Raw genomic sequence first — 20,058 nt, 5'->3', positions numbered from 1 at the left:
AGTGTTATGTACAGCTGTTTCTGTTACTGCTTCTTTAAAAGCTGATACAACTTGGCTACCATTCTTGCTGCTTTTGTTACAATCCACACTGCTGCTGTCACTGCTACTGGCTACTGCTACTATTACCATGTCCAGACACATGTACATCATGTATACTAGCACTACATAGCATACATGTATTTATGGTACTAGTAACTCAGGGTTTCTTCTGAGGGAAAATTAGACAAAAGAAGAAATGGCCAGTTTGGGAAAAAAAGTGCATGACGGATTCAAAGGTGTGCCATATGCACGTATGCGAACGCAGCAGGCGGACGTGGGAGAGAAAGGGAGAGGGGGAACTCCCCCTCTCGCTGGGGTTATTCTCCGTGATGTGACTGTATAGTTTGTATTACAACAGAGATAATCTTAATTCACATTGTGACATATATACCAGCTTAATCTAAGAATAATATAGATTAAATCTGCAAGTTTATTAACGTGTTAAGTTATGCCACAACAAGTTTACTAAATCGCTTCTTTTCTCAAATTTATGCATTTTTATACTAGTTACTAAATACCTATATGAACAAGATGATACGTTTACAGTAATGTTTGGCAAAACAATACAGTTATGACAAATCAGATAGTCATTAGTTATAGGGTTTCTTATACATAGGAGGCACAGTGGCGCACCGCCATAGTCAAATTTAACATCACCGTTTTCAGGGTGCCTCAAATGCAGTCAGACATTGCAGCAATTTTTAAAACTTTCGACTGCGGAGACACCCAGAACCACCCCCCCCCCCAGCGAGAGAGGGGAGTTCCCGCCTTCTCCCCCCCGCCGCCCGCTGCAGCCGTCCGCACACATATTTGAATCATCATGCGCGTTTTTTGCCGCAAACTGCGCCACGTCACCTCCTTTGTCTAATTTTCCCTCAGAAGAAACCCTGAGTTACTGTAGTCAGTACTACCAGGGTTGAATGATCTTCTTGCCAGTCATGTTTAGTCAGTCTACAATAATGTTTGGCCAAAACGATTACAGTTATGACACATCAGATTTGAGTGTATAATTGTAAGCATTTTGATTTGATACTGCACATGTTCATGCATGCCGCATTTCATTACATGTGCAGGCTTTCATTTTAAGAGGCCGTGATCGCGCTCGCGTCGCACCGCGCCACCGAAATTGTGGCCATGGTGCGCCGGCATCATCGCGACCTTCATAAAACGTGGTTGAATTCGCGGGCACTAAAAGTACGTCTATTATGTTGAAATAGCGCCTCCATAGTAGTTTCTCAAGTGTAGGGGGGTCAAAAGGTTAGCAACACACAACAATGTGGTACCTATACGGTAGCCACAAGTTACCGCTCGTTTTCTACTATACGTGGCAGAGAGTAGTTTTCTGCCGACGTGAAACAGTTTAGGGCTGGAGGGCTACAATACGTGGTTACACGTACAAGTAATTTGGCTAGTTTGTTGATGGATTGTTTGATGATATTTTGTGCTGAAATATGCAGGTACATGGATTTAGAATCTCTAAGGATGGAAATCAGAATAAAATAAAAAAGTTATATTTTACAATTCCGATCAACTCTTTTATTAATCTGTGTGCTAGTGTTGGGTTGTTGGATGAAAATAATGTAATCCTGACGAAGCCATTGAATGAATGAGGTGAAGATGAATGATAATCAGTAGATTGACATGACATCCCCAATTTTCGTTTTGGATTTCTCTCTAGACTGAGGATTGGTCATGATTCCATCATCACACCCAAGAGGCATGATGGAGAGCCCTCAAAGGAGCTCTCCATCATCCCTTTTAAAGGGTGTGATTTTTTAGCTGGGAGCTCTCGCATCATGCCTCTTAAGGGTTTCATGTGAATTTTAGTGGAGCTCTCATCATGCCTCTTAAGGGCTGGTGATTATGGAGCGTGAAAAGAGCCCCTATGGTGTCCTAGGGGAGTCATTAGTAGTCCTCCTGTACTTTTCAAATCTGAAAGCCTGCATGTGCGTATGCAGATTCAATACATGTGTGTCTGGCATAGAACCTCGACAGGCACGGAAGCTGATCGAGTTACACTTTTTGCTTCGGTGACACATTTAGTTTTCGGAAAGACGAACATCCTCTTGATATTTAGAAGTACCGGTATATAAATAATACTTAATAGTCACGCTCACGAATACATTATAGAGGAACGTTCCAAGATTGTTTCAAACCAGAAAGACCGGGTACAAGATGGCGTTGCGCAAAAGATGCGTTGTTCCCCGACCGCCGAAAGCGGTTAAGCCGCGCACTTCCGCGGGACTGGGCGCACGCGACCGCAGGGTGTTGTATGTAGCATCTCGCGCTCCCCGCTATACGAATTCGCGCGCCGAAGGAAGGCGGGCGCGCGAATGCGTATAGCGGGCAGCCTAGTTTAACAGAGAAGGGGTTGCATGGTGACTTAATTACTACCCACACAACCCGGATTCCACACCCTCCCCCTGATCTGGCTTGTCTATTTTAGATCGAGAACGACGTTTTCAAACTACTGACACTGTATATGATGTGTTGCGATTAATCATAGTAGTGCTAGCTTGTTATGCGATAATATTGACTATTACTAGAGTATTGATTAACATAAATCATAATAAGGATTTCATTGAGCAATCGGAGTAACGCCTACTCAGTCAGGCTACTGTCGACAGATTGTCCAGTCAACATCCGTATCGTACGAGTGAGAAGGCGTATAACAGACAGAGATGCTTACCTTTGGCTTGTAGAACCATTTTCGTATAGATATCATTTTACTGCATTAATGTGAACAAAAAACCATCATGGTTGTACCAACATAACGGAAGAAAACACGGAAATATTGAGGTCATTTAACCGTGTCACCAACTTCGCCTTCCATCTTTCAATTCTCGCTTATCAACGCGAGAAACCGCGAGAATGCGCGAAGTTTACATTTCAATGGCATGCGCAGGAAGCTGATGTTGTTAGGCAATAATGTTGTGATTGATAAGTTCTCGACGAAGTGGTGTTAATTGAATCCTTGTATGAACTTCAAATGGCATTTTAAGTTTTTTGTCTTTCATCATAATGACGCAAAATACTCCAGATTATTTCCCAGCATGTTGGTCAGACGACGAGCGAATGGGCGCTCTATTCTCAGTGGTTAGGTCCTCTTCAACCAATCCGGCAGACTACCCAGCCAAAGTTAAATTTTGGACAGAGCTAATCTTGCTGACGTGTTCTCGTACACATATGTTTATTTGGGACTACACTGCATTATGCGAGACATTCAAAAGAAAAAATGCAGCTCCACAATGTCTGACGGCTGTTATACAAGAAATGCTAAGGTACAATAAACTTCCAATCCCTTTTCTGCTGTTAAATTAAGGTAGTGGCTAAACGACCGGACCCGGTTTCGGAGGCCTGAAAACTAAACAACCGGCTCTCTATTCTGATTGGTCAGTTTCTGAACGTAACAGGACAAATATATAATAGGGCAATTTTTAATGCAAAACATAAAGAAATATATTTAATTCCGAACGTAAACAAAAGTTACAACTTACAGAACAAATAAATGAATACGGAACAAATAAATGCAGAAACAATTAAAATTAAAAGAAATACAAAAATTAAGCAGAGGAAAATAAAAACAACGTATGGGGTTCGAACACGGTACTTTACTAGCACGAAGCGAAAGCTCTACCATTGAGCCACTGCAACCAACTTGAAAGTTAGAGATATAGACCCTAACCCTAATTCTAACACTAACCCTAACCCAACCCCTAACCCTAACAATAATCCTAACCCTAACCCTAACCCTAACATTAATCCTAACCCTAACCCTATCCCTAATTCTAACATAAGATGAAATTAGCCAAAAATAATAATAAATGAAATAGTGACAAAATTAGCCAATCAGAGAAGAGAGCCGGTTGTTTAGTTTTCACGATACCAAAACCGGATCCGGTTGTTTAGACACTTCCTTAAATTAACATCCAGGAAATCATGTACAGTCCGACCTACTTTATCCGGCCATCCGTTATCCGGAAATCTCTATTAGCCGGCCGCGATCTCGCAGTGTATTATCTCTGTTTTTCATTCATTTCCACCTAAAAATCTTGCTCAAAACTCGCGCGATGTACTGCAACCGCACGTGTTTGCGTGTGTGTGTGGGTGTGTGTGTGTTCTCCGCTCGTGTCCGCTATGCCTCTGCTGGGCTGGATCCAGGGTGGCGGGGGGGTGCAGGAGATGCGCACCCCCCCTTTTTGCAAAAGTTGCCTTATTAAAAAAACGGTAGGTTTTGCCGCTCGGCCTGTATCTGACAAGTATTTCACTCAGTCGAACCCGATCAAGCCCTCATTTTTCTTAGAATATATATTATTGGTCGGGCCCAGGAGTCGGGCCATAACATGCTCAAATCCAAAACGGAAAATCTAGGTACAAAACTAACCGCTGCCTTTCTTAAAATGATGTTAGCAATACAGTGGCGGCGCCATGCTGCACTGTACGGTTGCCTGTATAGATGCACTGCATAAGTTACATTATATTGCCAAATGCACGCATTTCAATCAGCTATGCCAAAAGCTCACATTAATAACTTATGGACCGAAAACCCATATATATGTGAACTTAATGAATTTAAACAGTAATGGGGCTTTGCCCCCAAATCCACTGCCTTTTTACAAAGGTTGCACCCCCTCCTTCCTAAAATCCTGGATCCGCCCCTGCTTCGGACAACTTTCGTTCGTTAACGAACAACTTTTACTAGCAGACGTTAGTGAAACGCGCTACGCACTCGCGATTGATCGAGCCCCGTACTTCAATCAAAGGCGCCGCTGCCGCCGAATACGCGAGTGCGTCGATCGTTACAGCCCTAGATCTCAGCACAAAAGAAACAAACATAAACCGAAGTGGTAAAATTTCTGTTTTATTTCATTTTATTTCCATTTCATATAAACCATAAAACACGACAGTTTGTTACAAATAATCATAGCAACGAGTAAATACATTATCACATGCATAAACCCTACTGAACTGCATAGAAATGCTGTGTTTGAGCATAACTCTCATATCCGGCCAAATCCCATATCCAGATGGGTGCCGGTCCCGACGTGGCCAGATAAAAGAGGTCGGACTGTACTTGTAAAGTTACTAGTAGTAGGAGTACTACTACTAGTACTACTATTAGGTGGAACAACATTCCAGGCTATAAATATTTACTAGGACACCACTTCTCCATTATTCATCTTGATGAACTTCCATGAAACTATACTAATCTACGTCAATAGTCGACCAATCTTCAAAGTTGGGTAGAGTCAATATATCCCAAATCTAACCCTATCATTACAGCTGGGATGTAATATATTAGAACTGTAAATTAGCATGTCACTCTAGTAGTATTAATGCCTGACTTGTAGGATGGTGCTCCATTTATAAAGGCTAAACGGGAATCAGCACCCTACGTTTTCCATGAGTGAAAGGAGACATAGATCTGATCAGACATATTTTAGCCTATGATATAATAAAAAAAATTTAGAATGCTACGTTATCTAGGTAAATTCCAGGTAAGCCTAGTATTTATTGACAGATCTCAATTAAAAATGTGGATTCCTTCAATATAAACATTGACCGACTGTTGTATGGGGGCTGTTTACATTTCCACATTTATAATACCAATGAAATGCACAGTATCATTGAACATATATGATAAACTTTCAATTTAAGGTCTGGTGCTGTTCAAAGACTTGATGATTTCAAAAGGGAGCAGCGTGATTCACAAGGCTGGCTGTCATGGAGTTTTCAGGCCCTCGTTAAGAAACCAGCAGTCTTCGCACGTGACCTGGTATGGCCTGTCGGTGAGAACTCCAAGAGCTTGCAGATGGATAGATTTGTGGCAGTAGGTTTAGTCAAGGTAGGTTTTGAATATGAAGGGGAGCATCTAACTAGATTATAATTGAAGTTGTGTGAAATCACACACAAAATTACAATGAGCATGTACTCCATTTAATAACAAAGATGTAATTTTTGTGACTTCAATTTTTTCACAAAACTAGAGCCTTCAAGTGCTTAAAAGGTATCGATCTGTAGAAACATATCTGTAGGGCATTGCCAAAATTTTTTAGAGAAATTTACATGGCACAGCTTTAATCATTTCTATATTCTATAAATATTCTATCTATACTCATTAAATAAGTTTATTCGGTTGGTAGATCTATCTTGGTTAATTGTTACTTAACAGTGTTCATTCAAAATGTACTGCTGACGTTTCGCCTCCTATCAGGAGACTTTCTCTCAAAGTTGAGTCAGCTTTGTCGTCAGCAGTACGTTTTGAATCAACACGGTTGAGTAACAATTAACCAAGATAGATCTATTCTATTTCTATCTATACATTAATATATTGCTATATGCTATATATAGCAAAGAGTCTGTTTGGTTAATAATGGTGTGTTGATATCGTTGCAGTCCACGGCAGAGGAGGTATTTAATAGGCATCAACTGTCAGTTACGAATGACACCACTGACCATTTAGTGCCTATTTCCGTGCTCAGTGACCAGGTCAAAGACTTGTGTCCCACTGAAGAAGTGTTTGACTTGATACTCACACAGTTAAAGAGAAATAAGCAAATCGTTGAGCTGCAGTTGTCAGAAAAAGAGAAGGTAGTATATTGCAACCATAACCATAACTATACCATAATTGCTGGTCGTGATTTGCAATTGAGCCATGCGTCATGATCACATGTAGTTTTTAGTCGGTGAAGACACTATTGAAGCCTGAATAAACAGCTAAATGGGTGCAATCTTGGTGATATATATAGTTCATTATATTTTGCTATACATGTTAACAGGCAGCAGCGCATAGAAATACTAATATGTGTGCAAATTCACTGACCTATGTTGTATTGTCACAGATTGCCAAGTTTGCAAAACCCGAGCAAACGGAAACCTTAGATATCACTGAGACTGATGTTGGGATATTTCGGTAAGTTGTTGTGATAAAACAAAAGTTTCGAACTGTCTCTAGCCATTACCTAATAAATCGTGTGTAATATATGTACGAGTTAACGAATTTTCGTGTGCCGTAATTTGTGCCATGTGAAGATGTTGGCTTCCATGTTGGTTTCCTTTATACAGGTTGCAGAAAACGATGGAAGATCTTGAATCCCGTGTAAAGAAGCTTAGTGAGGATAGCGAGAAGTGCATGGCAGATGCACGGCTCTGCATTCAAAAGGGACTAAAAAACTCGGTTGGTTTTGTAACATATATCTCGTAAACAAAATCGGCTTGATTCCTGCTGCAAGTAAATCTAATCATTCAGTGCTGTGTATTGTGAGTTTGAATATGTGCCCAAATTGCATTAAATTTGAAATATTTTTCGATCTAGTTGCTCAAAGTTAGTTGCTAAAAATTGATCTACGTAATGTGCCTTTCAACCTCAAGTCTTTTTATGGCATGCCTGAATGCATATTTCATATGAAATCTGAAATGACGCAAACTGAACATTTTAGAGCCTCTCGTAACCCACAAGTTTGTTATCGCAGGTGTCACCTTTTTTCAGGTAATATCAGCTAGTGATTATGTCACATATTAATATAGTTGTGGTTATTATGATTATGATTATGATTATTATTATCATCATCGTCATTATTTATTTATTAATTTTAGTAGTATTACAGACCTGCCAACCCTTACGATTTTTTCGTATTCCTTACGAATTCCATGATGTTTCTACGAATGTACGATCAAACTGAAAAACTTACGATTTTTTACGACTTGTGGAAATTAATGTTTTTTACATTGTGAGCCGAGAAATATCTGGCGATTGTGGGTGCAGCCATATTGGATCACGCGTTCACGTTGTTCTCGCGTGATCTAGAGTTAGTCCCATCATTCATTGCGCGCATAACATACAAACAAAATGGCCGCCTGCTGCAAGAAAATAAAAGCCTTACTATTTTCTTGAATCACAGGTTGGCAGGTCTGGTATTAATATAAGTATAATTGGTAATTACTCACGTCGCTCTTTCTGCAGGCGTTGAGTGCTCTCCGGAGGAGGAAGGCGGTGGAGAGGCTGCTCGAGAAGAACGAAGCCGCTCTCAACAACGTCCACTCGCTGCTGCTGAGGCTTCACGAGGCAAACTCCGACGCGATGGTGCGTGAGCATATGCACGACTTCTCGCCGTCGTCTGCATCCCGACGCGTGTTCATGGTTCCTTTGCAGGGTTCTCCCCAGCATGTTTGGAAGGCGTGTCGCTCGTGGACAGATGGTGGGCGGGCTCGTGTGGGGAGGGGGTCATGCCGATCGGAGTCATTTACGCGTGTCGTAAGTGGTCCCCCCTCCCTAATGCACGGGTAAACTCGATTAGTTTGGAGAAGTATACATCAAGTTGTGATAACACAGCGTGACTATTATGGGTTATGTCAAAATTAAATGCAGCTGGAAATTTAGGTATGCTGATTAGGCAATTAAAGAATGTTGGCGGATTTATGCGGTGCTGCATATTAGCTTCAGTTTCGAAGACGCGTCAGACCTGACATGCGTTAAAGGCTTGGGGAGAACCCTGCTTTGATATGCATGCATTCGTATATCAACAAGCACAAATTAGCAAGCATATCCTACGCATGTATGGTCACTTTCATTCTACAACCTGATCATGGTTGTTCTCTACTGTGATGGTGTTACCTACTTGTGCGATGGATTGTGACAAACCCATATCGATCTCTAATTGTTTTTAAACCTGCGAAACTGTAATGTAATCTATTAATATTGGTTTTGTGTCCACGTGTGTCTTATGTGTGCAAGTTTATGAAACTTGAGTGAGGCTGGTGTTGCATCATTGCAGGTGTATGATGCTTACAAAGTAGGTGTTGCTGCTATCAAGAAGACGTTTGCCGATGGAGGGCTCACCCCAGACAGTGTAAACACAACCATGGATGAGATGGCTGAGGTAACCGTGATAACACTCAAAAACTACGTTGTTCACAAAAATTCAATGAATTTAGAAAAAAAACCAGTTTGAAACAAATGGCTAGTTATTAGTAAACAAATAATTCTGATGGAAATGAGGTAGGGAAGGCAAAAAAATTAATTGAGTCAATTCAAAGCTGTTGAAGGAAGAAACATGAAACATTTAGTAAAAAAGCAGTAGAGTTGATTAAATAATTCAGCATTTACAGTCATTTGAAACAATGATACAATTAGGTTGCTTGTTTTAATTTTAGATGTACGTAAGATACAGATGCTAATTATAATATCTCTGTCTATGTACATGCATGCACGTAGGTACACACATAATGCACATGTATATATATATATATATATATATATATTATATATTTATAATGTATATATAGTATATATATATATATATATATATTCTAAATTCTATTATGCTTTATCAATGAAATTATTGTAGCAAAATATTGACGTTCATTCAGTAAAAATATCAGGTCTGTCCAGTGCTGCCATCTAAATGCAGAGTGAGCAAATTACCTAATGAAGCATGCCATGCATGTAAATTATTATCCATGCTACTGTTGTATACTCGCACCCAGTTGTTAAACATGGTTTTCTTAGAGCTGCAACGTATTTTGGCGATCATAGGTTCTTTATATAACAATGTCATAGTTACAAAAAATTCACTGATCTGTAAATATCCAACCCTGTGCATAGAAAATAAACAGTGGCATGATCAGCAATGACAACAACAGCAACAACAACAGCATCATGGATAACTGCTTGCTAACAAGCTATTATCCAAGTGTATCCTAATATTATTGCAAATGAAATTGCAGACAATGTCTACATTTGCCTGGGTCAGAAAAATGTAATATTAATAGCATTGCAGTCCACATTTCTCTCAATAAAAATTGTAACACATTTTCAGCATCATCGGGAAGGAAGCTATATTAAAATTGATGGCAAGTCTTTATTGCTGTTTTCAAAGGCATGTGACTGGGCGTGTGTAATAGCATAGATAATATTAAGAAATTGTACATTTGTCTATATATAACATAGTGTTATTCACCACATATCTTAATTCAGTAGTGATTTAGGGATAAAGTACGAATTCCCGTCCCTACAAGTGGCATGAATTTATCTAAAGCAGCCTAAGAAAACGTACTATATTTTAAACATTGGTTTCTAGTATGTACTCTTACGTTTCTCACCCAGTGCGTAATTTTCCGGCACTCGGGCTCGATCCGCCGTCAGACATACGTAGAAAGGTGTAACCCACCCTTGTAGCTGTGCCGGTCGGTAATAGTCTGCTCTGGTGTTGGCCGACCGGCACACAGCTTTAAATAACATCCTTCCGCCCGGCACAAAAATGATTGAGTTTGTGTAAAATTACCTTCAAAATAGTGAGCAATCTACAAATTATCACAACTGATACACTTAGAATTAATTTTAAAAACCAACTGAGTTTAATCTCAACAAAAATTATGCATAAAATCATCATCTGATCACATCGTACAGCGCAGAGTACATGCAGTATAGCTGGCTAAGCACCATGTTGCTATTATAATAATTTATGCATATGACGCAATCACTGATATTAGCCGCCACTAAAATTGTCCTGGCTACAACTCATGTGTAACCCCGCTAATTTTGCACTCAGAAATTAACCGGGAGTTCCCTAACAGATCGAAGGCAATGACGGCGATGATGACAATGGTGACGATGACGACGACGACGACGACGATGATGACGACGATGACGATGATGATGACGACGATGACGATGATTGCGGCTGCAAAATGATAGCGTGGTAAAACACTAGACAATTTTCTCTCGTTTGCGATCTAGGTGCTGGAGTCTCACGGCGACATTCAGCAGTCTCTTGCTCAGGGTTTCGCCGACGTCAGCGCGTCCGACGCCGACCTTGACCGGGAGCTGGACGAGCTCCTGTCCGAAGGTCATCAGTACGACCCGACCTTGACCTGCACCGATGACGTGACGGCGGCCATGATGGGTCTCGGCATCGACGACAAAGGTAGGAGTCGCACGCCGAAATCGCTACTTTATTTAGTATCCTCTATCCCGCTATATACGGGGATGAACTTGGGATGAATGAACATGAGGATCGTTTACCTCTGGTGGTATGCGTGGGTCGGTTATTGTGTGGGGCGAGCGAGCGTCAATCCTCTCTAGTTACTTTACTTCCGGCTGTGTTGACAATGTAATAGTTACCTGCTAGAGAGAGAGAGACAGCACACTACCTAATGTAGGTAATTGCCAGGCATAATTTTCCAAGACGTCTCCTAAAGTTAATGAACGGCTGAATGACGCGATGGAGTGTGAAAGGGATTTTTAAAAACGCGGAGAAATATAGCACAATGCATTTAATTACCTGGCACTTTTGTGCGGTTGTATGCCTTTTCACCACGTCGTGTCTTATAGTGTCGTAAATTAGCTTAGGTGGCTATTGATTTTTCGGCTTGAGTGGTTCATAATTAGTGCAATCAGGAGGCGTTAGGGGTGGGAGTGCACAGTTCTCATTAGTGGTAAATTGATCCTCTCAAATAACATCATCTATCCACCTGGACAATGAATAGATAATGATGTTAACATTAAACACAACCTGGCTGTATCACAGCCTCTATTCTCATCTGTATTGTCCATGTAATTGTAGCAGAGTACGTGCGGGTAGTGTTTGCTTTGGTTTGGCAGTGTCACTGAAGTGGTTACATGCATACACATGTACACGTTTATGTTTCAATTGATTAGAAATCAATATGTTTTTTATTTTATGTTTTATATGTTTCATCAAATGTTAGTGTTTATGCACATTAATTCAGGATCACGTGTTGATGTCTGCTGACCAGTGCAAAATGCACGGGGGATACATGGTCAAGCATATAATATCAATTATTTTTGTAGTTGTACATATAAACTAATAATAATAAATTATTAAGTTGCGCTGTGATTTGATCATAGTCATTTAATAAAGCTTTTAAATTGATTAATAAAGTCCACAACAAAAACTTCTCATTTAAATGCTGAAAGTTTACGTGCGAATGTGTACCACCTTATAATATATGTACATGTATATATATATATATATATATCCTTCTCATCCTTTGCGATATACGCACCCCCGTAGTTCGCCATGGGACCGTCGTCGCCGAGTCTGTCGGACAAGTCCGAGTACCCGCTAGTATACCGCACGTGTAACTCGCAGCTCGCGCAGAATTACGCGAGAATTCAATTCATGAAGTCTCTCGGCTGGAGAAGGGCGGCGACTATACACGAACCTCATGACTTCTTCTTCGAGGTACGCTAAGGGTATATAAGAAACAGGGCCGACACCGAACCGGATGAAGGTTATTGTCTATACTATATATATATTAATATATATATATATATATGAATGTAATAGTGGGAAATTAGAACGAATAGAGAGGGTGAGGTCGGTGTCTTTGTTTAATACGCTGGCACTGGCCGGCAACCAGTCCCATCACGCGACAGCCTAGTTACAGCAGAGCGGGGTAAGGCCGATTGGCCGTGTAGAAGACAAAGGCCTGACAGACGTAATAAAAACCCGCGCGCACAGAAATGTTGGGCGGGGCTCTTCTCCGTCGATATACGCGAATAGCAAAATCCGTGAGTCGTCTCTGCGTTCGCATGTTGCCCGCATATGCAAAAAAAGCCATTTATCAACCGTGAAATCGTAAGTACGTTTCATGTACGCAACGCAATATATTGTACGCGATACTAACACGCCTTTGTGAGATATACAATACGTTAATGCATATGTTTCATTAAAGTATTTCACTCGTTTTAATACGTATCATATCAGTCTATTAGTTTTTATTTTTATAAATTTTTTTTTTTTTACTTTATTATTTTTTTTGTGGGTCAGACACTTGACGTGTAGCAACGCGTGTACCTCTCTCCGACGCGTACCCATATTACGATCACGATAGAATATCCGCGTGTTACAACTTTGGGTAATGCGGTGCGGAATAGTAGTTGGGGCGTCAAGTGGTGGGCGGGTCCGTGTGTTGTACAAACCATAAAAGCCGGCAATGGCAAGAGTTTATCTGTGCGCAGCGTGTTTACGTGTATTATCAAAGGTTCCTGCGTGGTAGATCGGATGGGAATCCTAACCAAGCGATGATGATTGCCGATTAAAGTGCCTGGCCGGCGGTGTGTGAGTGCCTGTGCGTGCGTGCATGCGTGCGTGAGTGAGTGAGCGCGGTTGCGGCTGGCGCTCTTTAGTTGTTCTATAGCTTATTAAATTTTTGTGAACTGACACACTCTGTGTATCACCAGAATAACATGGCAGAACAAAACACTGTATTTTATTACATGTGTATATTACCATGTTGACTTATTTAGTTCGCTGGGCAAGTATAAGTTTTACACCAGGTTTACATCCTACACGATTAATAACAGTGTGTCAATTCAACGGGGCACAATTGTACAAAACATGGCGTAAACTGAAAACGTGCTTAATGGGAGTTAGCTTGTGTAGATTAAAAATTACTTGATGAGTATGTAACTAACATTCAACGAACAAGAGAATAGGCCCTGACTCTGACCAATACAATTAAGTCCTAAGGAGAAATTCCATAAAAACATGAGAAGGATATATATTATATAATATATACATGTACATAATATTATAAGGTGGTACACATTCGCACGTAAACGTTGCCAGCCTTTAAAGAGAAGTTTTGTTGTGACTTTATCAATTAATTTAAAAGCCTTTATTAAAATGACTAGATCAAATCAGGCTAACTCTAATAATTATGTATTATAGTTATAATTATGTACAACTACAAAAAATAATTGATATATTACTGCTTGAACGCATGGTATCCGCGCCAGTGCATTTTGCACTGGTGCAGGCAGACATTGCAACACGTGACCTGAATTAATGCATAAACACTAACATTTGATGAAACATATTTAAAGACATAAATAAAAACCATATTGATTTCTAATCAATTGAAACATAAACGTGTAGCAGCGTGTATGCATGTAACTCACTTCAGTGACACTGCCAAATCCAAAGCAAACACTACCCACACGTACCGCACAATTACATGGACAATACGAGATGAAAGAATAGAGCTGTGATACAGCCAGGTTGTGTTTAATGTTAAACATCATTATCTATTCATTGTCCAGGTGGATAGAGAGATGATGTTATTTGAGAGACAATTAGCGCACTCAATGAGAAGCAGGGTACTCCCACGGCCTAACACCTCCTGATTGCACTAAATTATGAAGCGCACTCAGCCGAAAAAATCAATAGGGCCACCTAAGGCTAATTTACGACACTATATAACACGGGACGTGGTGATAAAAGGCATACAACCGGCACAAAAGTGGTGCCAGGGTAATTAAATGCATTGGTGGCCTATATTTCTTTCTGCCGCGTTTTCAAAAATCCCCTTTCACACTCCATCGCGTCATTTCAGCCGTTCATCTAACTTAAGGAGACGTTGGAAAATAATGCCTGGCAATTACCTATCATTAGGTTAGTGTGCTGTCCTCTCTCTCTCTAGGCAGGTAACTATTAGCACTTGTCTACACAACCGGAAGTAACAGTAACTAGAGAGGATTGACGCATCGCCTCGCCCACAAATAACGCGCCCACGCATACACCAAGTAAACGATCTTCATGTTCACTCATACCCAATTCATCCCCGTATATAGCGGGATAGGAGATTACTAAATAAAAAGTAGCGAATTTCGGCGTGCAACTCCTACCTTTGTCGTCGATGTCGAGACCCATCATTGGCCGCCGTCACGCTCATGCGGTGCAGGTCAAGGTCGGTCGTATCTGATGAACCTTCGGATCAGGAGCTCGTCAGCTCTCCGTGTCAAGGTCGGCGGTCGGGACGCGACTTGACGTCGCGAAACTGAGCAAGAGACTGCTGAATTGCGCCGTGAGACTGCCAGGAACCTAGATCGCAAACGAAGAGAAAATTGTCTAGTTGTTTTACCACGCTAATAATTTTTGCAGCCGCAATCATCGTCATCGGTCGTCATCATCATCGTCACTCGTTGTATCTCTGTCGTGCGTCGTCGTCGTCATTCGTCACTATTGTTATCGTCGCCGTCATTTGCTTAGATCTGTAGGGCACTCCCGGTTAATTCTGAGTGCAAAAATTAGGCGGGGTTACAACATGGGTTGGTGCCTAGGTACAATTTTAGTGGCGGCTAAATATCAGTTGATTTGCGTCATAGTGCATAAATTATTATACATAGCAACATGGTGCTTAGCCAGCTATAACCTTGCATGTACGGTGCCGCTTGTAGATGTGACCAGATTTGAAAAAATTTTGATTTTAATGCATAATTTTGTTGAGATTATAGAACTGCAGTTTGTGTTTTTAAAATTGAATTCTAAGTGTATCAGTTGTGATAATTTGTAGATTGCCTGCACTATTTTGAAGGTATTTACAGCAGAACTCAATATCAATTTTTGTGCCGTGCGGAAGGATGTTATTTAAACCGCTGTGTGCCGGTCGCCCAACCCAGAGCACGGATATTACCGACCGCATCAGCGTACTAGGGTGGGTTACACCTTTCTAGCGTATGTCTGACGCGGATCGACCCGATGTGCCGGAAAATTAACGCACTGGGTGAGAAATCGTAAAGAGTACATCAGAAACCAATGTTAAAATATATGTACTGTTTTTCTTTGCTGCCTTTAAGATAAATTCATGCAAATCGTAGGCAGCGGGAATTCGTACTTTATCCCGAAGTCACTAACCGATTAAGATATGCTGGTGAATAACACTATGTTATATATAGACAGAATGTACAATTTCTTTAATATTATCTATGGGCTATTACATCACGCCCAGTCACATGCCTTTGAAAAGCAAGCAGATAAAGACTTGCCATCAATTTTAATATAGGCTTCCTTTCCGGATGATGCTGAAAATGTGTTAAATTTTATTGAGCAGAAATGTGGACTGCAATGCTATTAATATTAATTTTCTGACCCAAGCAAATGTGAATTGTCTGCAATTTCATTTTGCAATAATATTAGGATACATGTTGGATAATAGCGTTGCGTTGCAAAGCAGTTATCCATGATGGCTGGTTGTTGTTGCTGTTTGTTGTCAATGCTGGATCATGCCTGTTTATTTTCTGATGGCAGCAGGTTGGCATATTTACAGATCAGTGAATTTTTTGTAACTATGACATTGTTATAGTAAGAACACCTGGATCCCAAGATACGTTCTAGCTCTAAGATAACCATGTTTAAACAACTGGGGCGAAGTATACAACAGTAGCATGGATACAATAATTTAAATCATGCACTGCTTCATGTAGGTAATTTGCTGCACTCTGCATTTAAGATGGCAGCACTCGGACCAGGACCGATATTTTTTTACTGAATTGAACGTCACTATTTTTGCTAGCAATAATTTCATTGATCAAAGCATTAATAGAATTTAAAGAATATATATATAACATATATATATATATATACATATATATATAGTAAATATATACTATATATATCATATACATATGCAATTATGTGTGTAGCACTCGCGTGCATGCATGTACATAGACAGAGATATTATAATTAGCATCTGTATCTTACGTACATTCAAAATTAAAAAACAGTGCGCAACCTAATTGTATACATGCTTCAAATGACTGTAAATGCTGAATTATTTTAATACGTCTATTCTGCTTTTTACTAAATGTTTTCATTGTTCTTCTCCACAGCTTTGGAATTTGACTCAATTAATTTTTGCCTTCCCTACCGTCATTTCCATCAGAATTATTTGTTTACTAATAACTACGCCATTTGTTTCAAATCTAGTTTTTTTTTTCCTAAAAAGTCATTGAATTCTTTGTGACTAACGTAGTTTTGACTGTTATCACGTTACGCTCAGCCATCTTCATGCCATGGTTGTGTTTACACTGTCTGGGTGAGGGCCGCTCCCATCGGCCAAACGTCTCTTGATAGCAAGCAACACCTACTTTGTAAGGCATCATCACACTTGCAACTGATGCAACACCAACCTCACTCAAGTTTCAATAAACGTGCAAAGACATAAGACCACACTGTGACACAAAACCCAGGATTAATAGATTAGTCATTACAGTTGTCGCAGGTTTAAAAAGCAATTAGAGATCGCATATGGGTTCGTCAGCAATCATCCGGACAAGTAAGGGAACACCAATCAGCAGTAGAGAACAACCATGATCAGTTTGTAGAATAAAGTGACGCATACATGCGTAGGATTGCTCGGCTAATTGTGCTTGTTTATAATACGAAGCATGCCATATCAAAGCAGGGTTTCTCCCCCAGCCTTTAACGGCATGTCAGGTCTGACGCGTCTTCGAAACTGAAGGCTAATATGCAGCACCCGCATATAAGCCGCCACATTCTTTAATTGGCTCAAATGTCAGGCATACCTACAATTGTCCAGTTGCATTGTAATTTTGAGCCATAAGCCCACATAGTCACGCTGTGTTATCACACTTCATGTTATACTTCTCCAACTAATCGAGTTACCCGTGCATTAGGGAGGGGGACCACTTACGACACGCCATAAATGAACTCCGATCGCATGACCGCCCTGCCGCACACGCAGCCCGCCCACCATGCTGTTCCACGGAGCGCACGCCTTCCATAACATGCTGGGGAGACCAACCCTGCAAAAAGGAACCATGACACTGGCGCGTCGGGATGCAGACGGACGGCTTGAAGTCGTGCATATGCTCACGCACGCATGCGCGTCGGAGTGTTGGCCGCTCGTGAAGCCTCAAGGCAGGCAGCGCGTGGACCGTTGTTGAAGACGGCTTCGTTCTTCTGCGAGCAGCCTCTCCACCGCGCTCTCGCCGCTTTCCTCACTCCGGAGAGCACTCAACGCCTGCAGAAGAGAGCGACAAGGAATAATACGCAATTATTATCTTAATTTGAATACCAAGACCTGGCCAACCTGTGATTCAATGAAAAATATAAAGGCTGTTTTTTTATTCCTTGCAGGTGCAGGCGGCGCATTTTGTGTTGTGATGGTTATGTTCGCAGCAAATGAATGATGGGACTAACTTCTAGACACCGCGAAGAAACAACGTGACGCGTGATCCAACTATGGTGCACCCACAATCCGCCAATATTTCTCGGCTCCAATGTACAAAACATTAATTTCCACACAGTCGTAAAAAATTCGTAAGTTTGTCAGTTTTGATCGTACCTTCGTAGAAAACATCATGGAATTCGTAAAGAATACGAAAAAATCGTAGGGTTTGGCAGGTCTGAATACTACTAAAATTAATCAAATAAATAATGAAGATGAATCGATAATAATAATCATAATCATAATCATCATATACGACACATACTATATTAAATGTGACATAATCAGCTAGGCTATGTTACATGAAAAAAGGTGACACCTGCGATAACAAACTTGTGGTTACGAGAGGCTCTAATGTTCAGTTTGCGTCATTTCATGATTTCATTGAAATATGCATTAACGGCTAATGCCATATAAAAGATTGAGTGTGAAAGGCTACATTTACGTAGAGATCAGATTTTAGCGAACTAACTTTTGAGCAACTAAATCGAAAATATTTCAAGATTTAAGTGCAATTTTGGGCACATATTCAAACTGCACAATACCCATGTGACTGAATGATTAGATTTACTTGCGGCAGGAATGCAGCCGATTTGTTAGCGAGATATATGTTACGAAACCAACCGAGTTTTTTAGTCTCCTTTGTGAATGCTGAGAGCCGTGCATCTGCCTATGCATCTTCTCGCGTATCCTCACTAAGCTTACTTTACACGGATCAATGATCTTTCCAGTCGTTATTCTGCAACGCTGTATAAAGGAAACCACATGGAAAGCCAACATCTCACATGGCAGCAAATTATCGACCCACGAAAATTCGTTTAACCGTACATATATTAGCACAAGATTTATTTAGGTAATGGCTAGAGACAGTTCGAAACTTTTGTTTTATCACCAACAACGTTACCGGATATCCCAACATCAGTCTCAGTGATAATCTAAAAGGTTTCCCGTTTGCTGGGTTTGCAAACTTGGGCAATCTGTTGAGCAATACGAACATTTAGGTCCAGTGAATTTGCACACATCATTAGTATTCTATGCGCTGTGCCTGTTTAACTCTGTAATAAGCAAAAATATAAAGGAACTAATATTATCACAAGATTGCACACATTTAGCTGTTTATTCAGGCTTCAATAGTGTCTTCAACCGACTAAAAACTACATGTGATCATGAAGACGCATGGCTCAATTGGCAAAACCACGAACGCAGCAATTATGGTATAGGTTATGGTTATGTGTTGCAAATATACTACGCTTGCTCCTTTTCTGACGAACTGCAGCTCAACGATTTGCCTTATTTCTCTTAACTGTGTGAGTATCAGTCAACACTTCCTTCAGTGGGACAGCAGGTCTTTGACACTGGTCACTGAGCACGGAATAGGCCTAAATGGTAGTGGTGTCATTCGTAAACTGACAGTTTGAATGCCTAATTAAATACCTCCTCTGCCGTGGACTGCAACGATTCAAACACAGCCATTATTTAACCAAACAGACTCTTTGCTTATAATACATATAGCAATATATTAATGTATAGATAGAAATAGAATAAGATGCTATCTTGGTTAATTGTTACTCAAGCCGTTGTTGATTCAAAACGTACTGCTGACGAACAGAGCTGACTCAACTTTGAAGAGATAAAGTCTTCCTGATAAGGAATGGCGAGAACGTCAGCCAGTACATTTTGAATGCAACACTGTTGTAAGTAACAATTAACCAAGATAGATGTACCAACGCGAATAAACTTTATTTAATGAGTATAATAGAATATTTATAGAATACTAGAAATGATTTAAAGCTGTGCATGTATAATTTTCTCTAAACAATTTTTGGCAATGCCCTACAGATTGTTTTCTACAGTCGAGTACCTTTAAGAAGCTTGAAAGGCTCTAGTGGTGAAAAAATTGTAGCGACAAAAATACATCTTTGTTATTAAATGAGTACATGCTCATGTGTAATTTGTGTGTGATTCACACAAACTTCAAATTATAATCTGGTAGATGCTCTGTCCCGCTTCATATTCAAAAAC

General features: G+C 40.4%; 2 protein-coding genes across 2 annotated transcripts in view; one reads left to right on the top strand and one right to left on the bottom strand.

Annotated features, from left to right (window-relative positions):
* The window catches only part of LOC106810539 (lateral signaling target protein 2 homolog), a 51,321-nt gene extending 48,456 nt beyond the window's left edge, over nucleotides 1-2,865 (bottom strand). The window contains exon 1 of the mRNA XM_014813920.1: nucleotides 2,729-2,865. Coding sequence (XP_014669406.1) covers nucleotides 2,729-2,764 — 36 coding nt within the window. The 5' untranslated portion in view covers nucleotides 2,765-2,865. The remainder of the gene's footprint in view (nucleotides 1-2,728) is intronic.
* Nucleotides 2,866-2,911: 46 nt separating this feature from the next.
* Nucleotides 2,912-20,058, top strand: part of LOC106810544 (charged multivesicular body protein 7-like) — an 18,836-nt gene continuing 1,689 nt past the window's right edge. Inside the window, exons 1-8 of the mRNA XM_014813922.1 lie at nucleotides 2,912-3,320; nucleotides 5,698-5,884; nucleotides 6,436-6,630; nucleotides 6,882-6,952; nucleotides 7,105-7,216; nucleotides 8,003-8,122; nucleotides 8,814-8,918; nucleotides 10,778-10,964. Of these exons, the coding sequence (XP_014669408.1) occupies nucleotides 3,061-3,320; nucleotides 5,698-5,884; nucleotides 6,436-6,630; nucleotides 6,882-6,952; nucleotides 7,105-7,216; nucleotides 8,003-8,122; nucleotides 8,814-8,918; nucleotides 10,778-10,964 (1,237 nt within the window). The 5' untranslated portion in view covers nucleotides 2,912-3,060. The remainder of the gene's footprint in view (nucleotides 3,321-5,697; nucleotides 5,885-6,435; nucleotides 6,631-6,881; nucleotides 6,953-7,104; nucleotides 7,217-8,002; nucleotides 8,123-8,813; nucleotides 8,919-10,777; nucleotides 10,965-20,058) is intronic.

The sequence above is a fragment of the Priapulus caudatus genome, unplaced genomic scaffold (assembly GCF_000485595.1).
Source record: "Priapulus caudatus unplaced genomic scaffold, Priapulus_caudatus-5.0.1 Scaffold450, whole genome shotgun sequence".
Taxonomy (NCBI): domain Eukaryota; kingdom Metazoa; phylum Priapulida; class Priapulimorpha; order Priapulimorphida; family Priapulidae; genus Priapulus; species Priapulus caudatus.
Note: the sequence above shows the minus strand (reverse complement) of the source record. Positions and strands in the feature narration are given on the sequence as shown.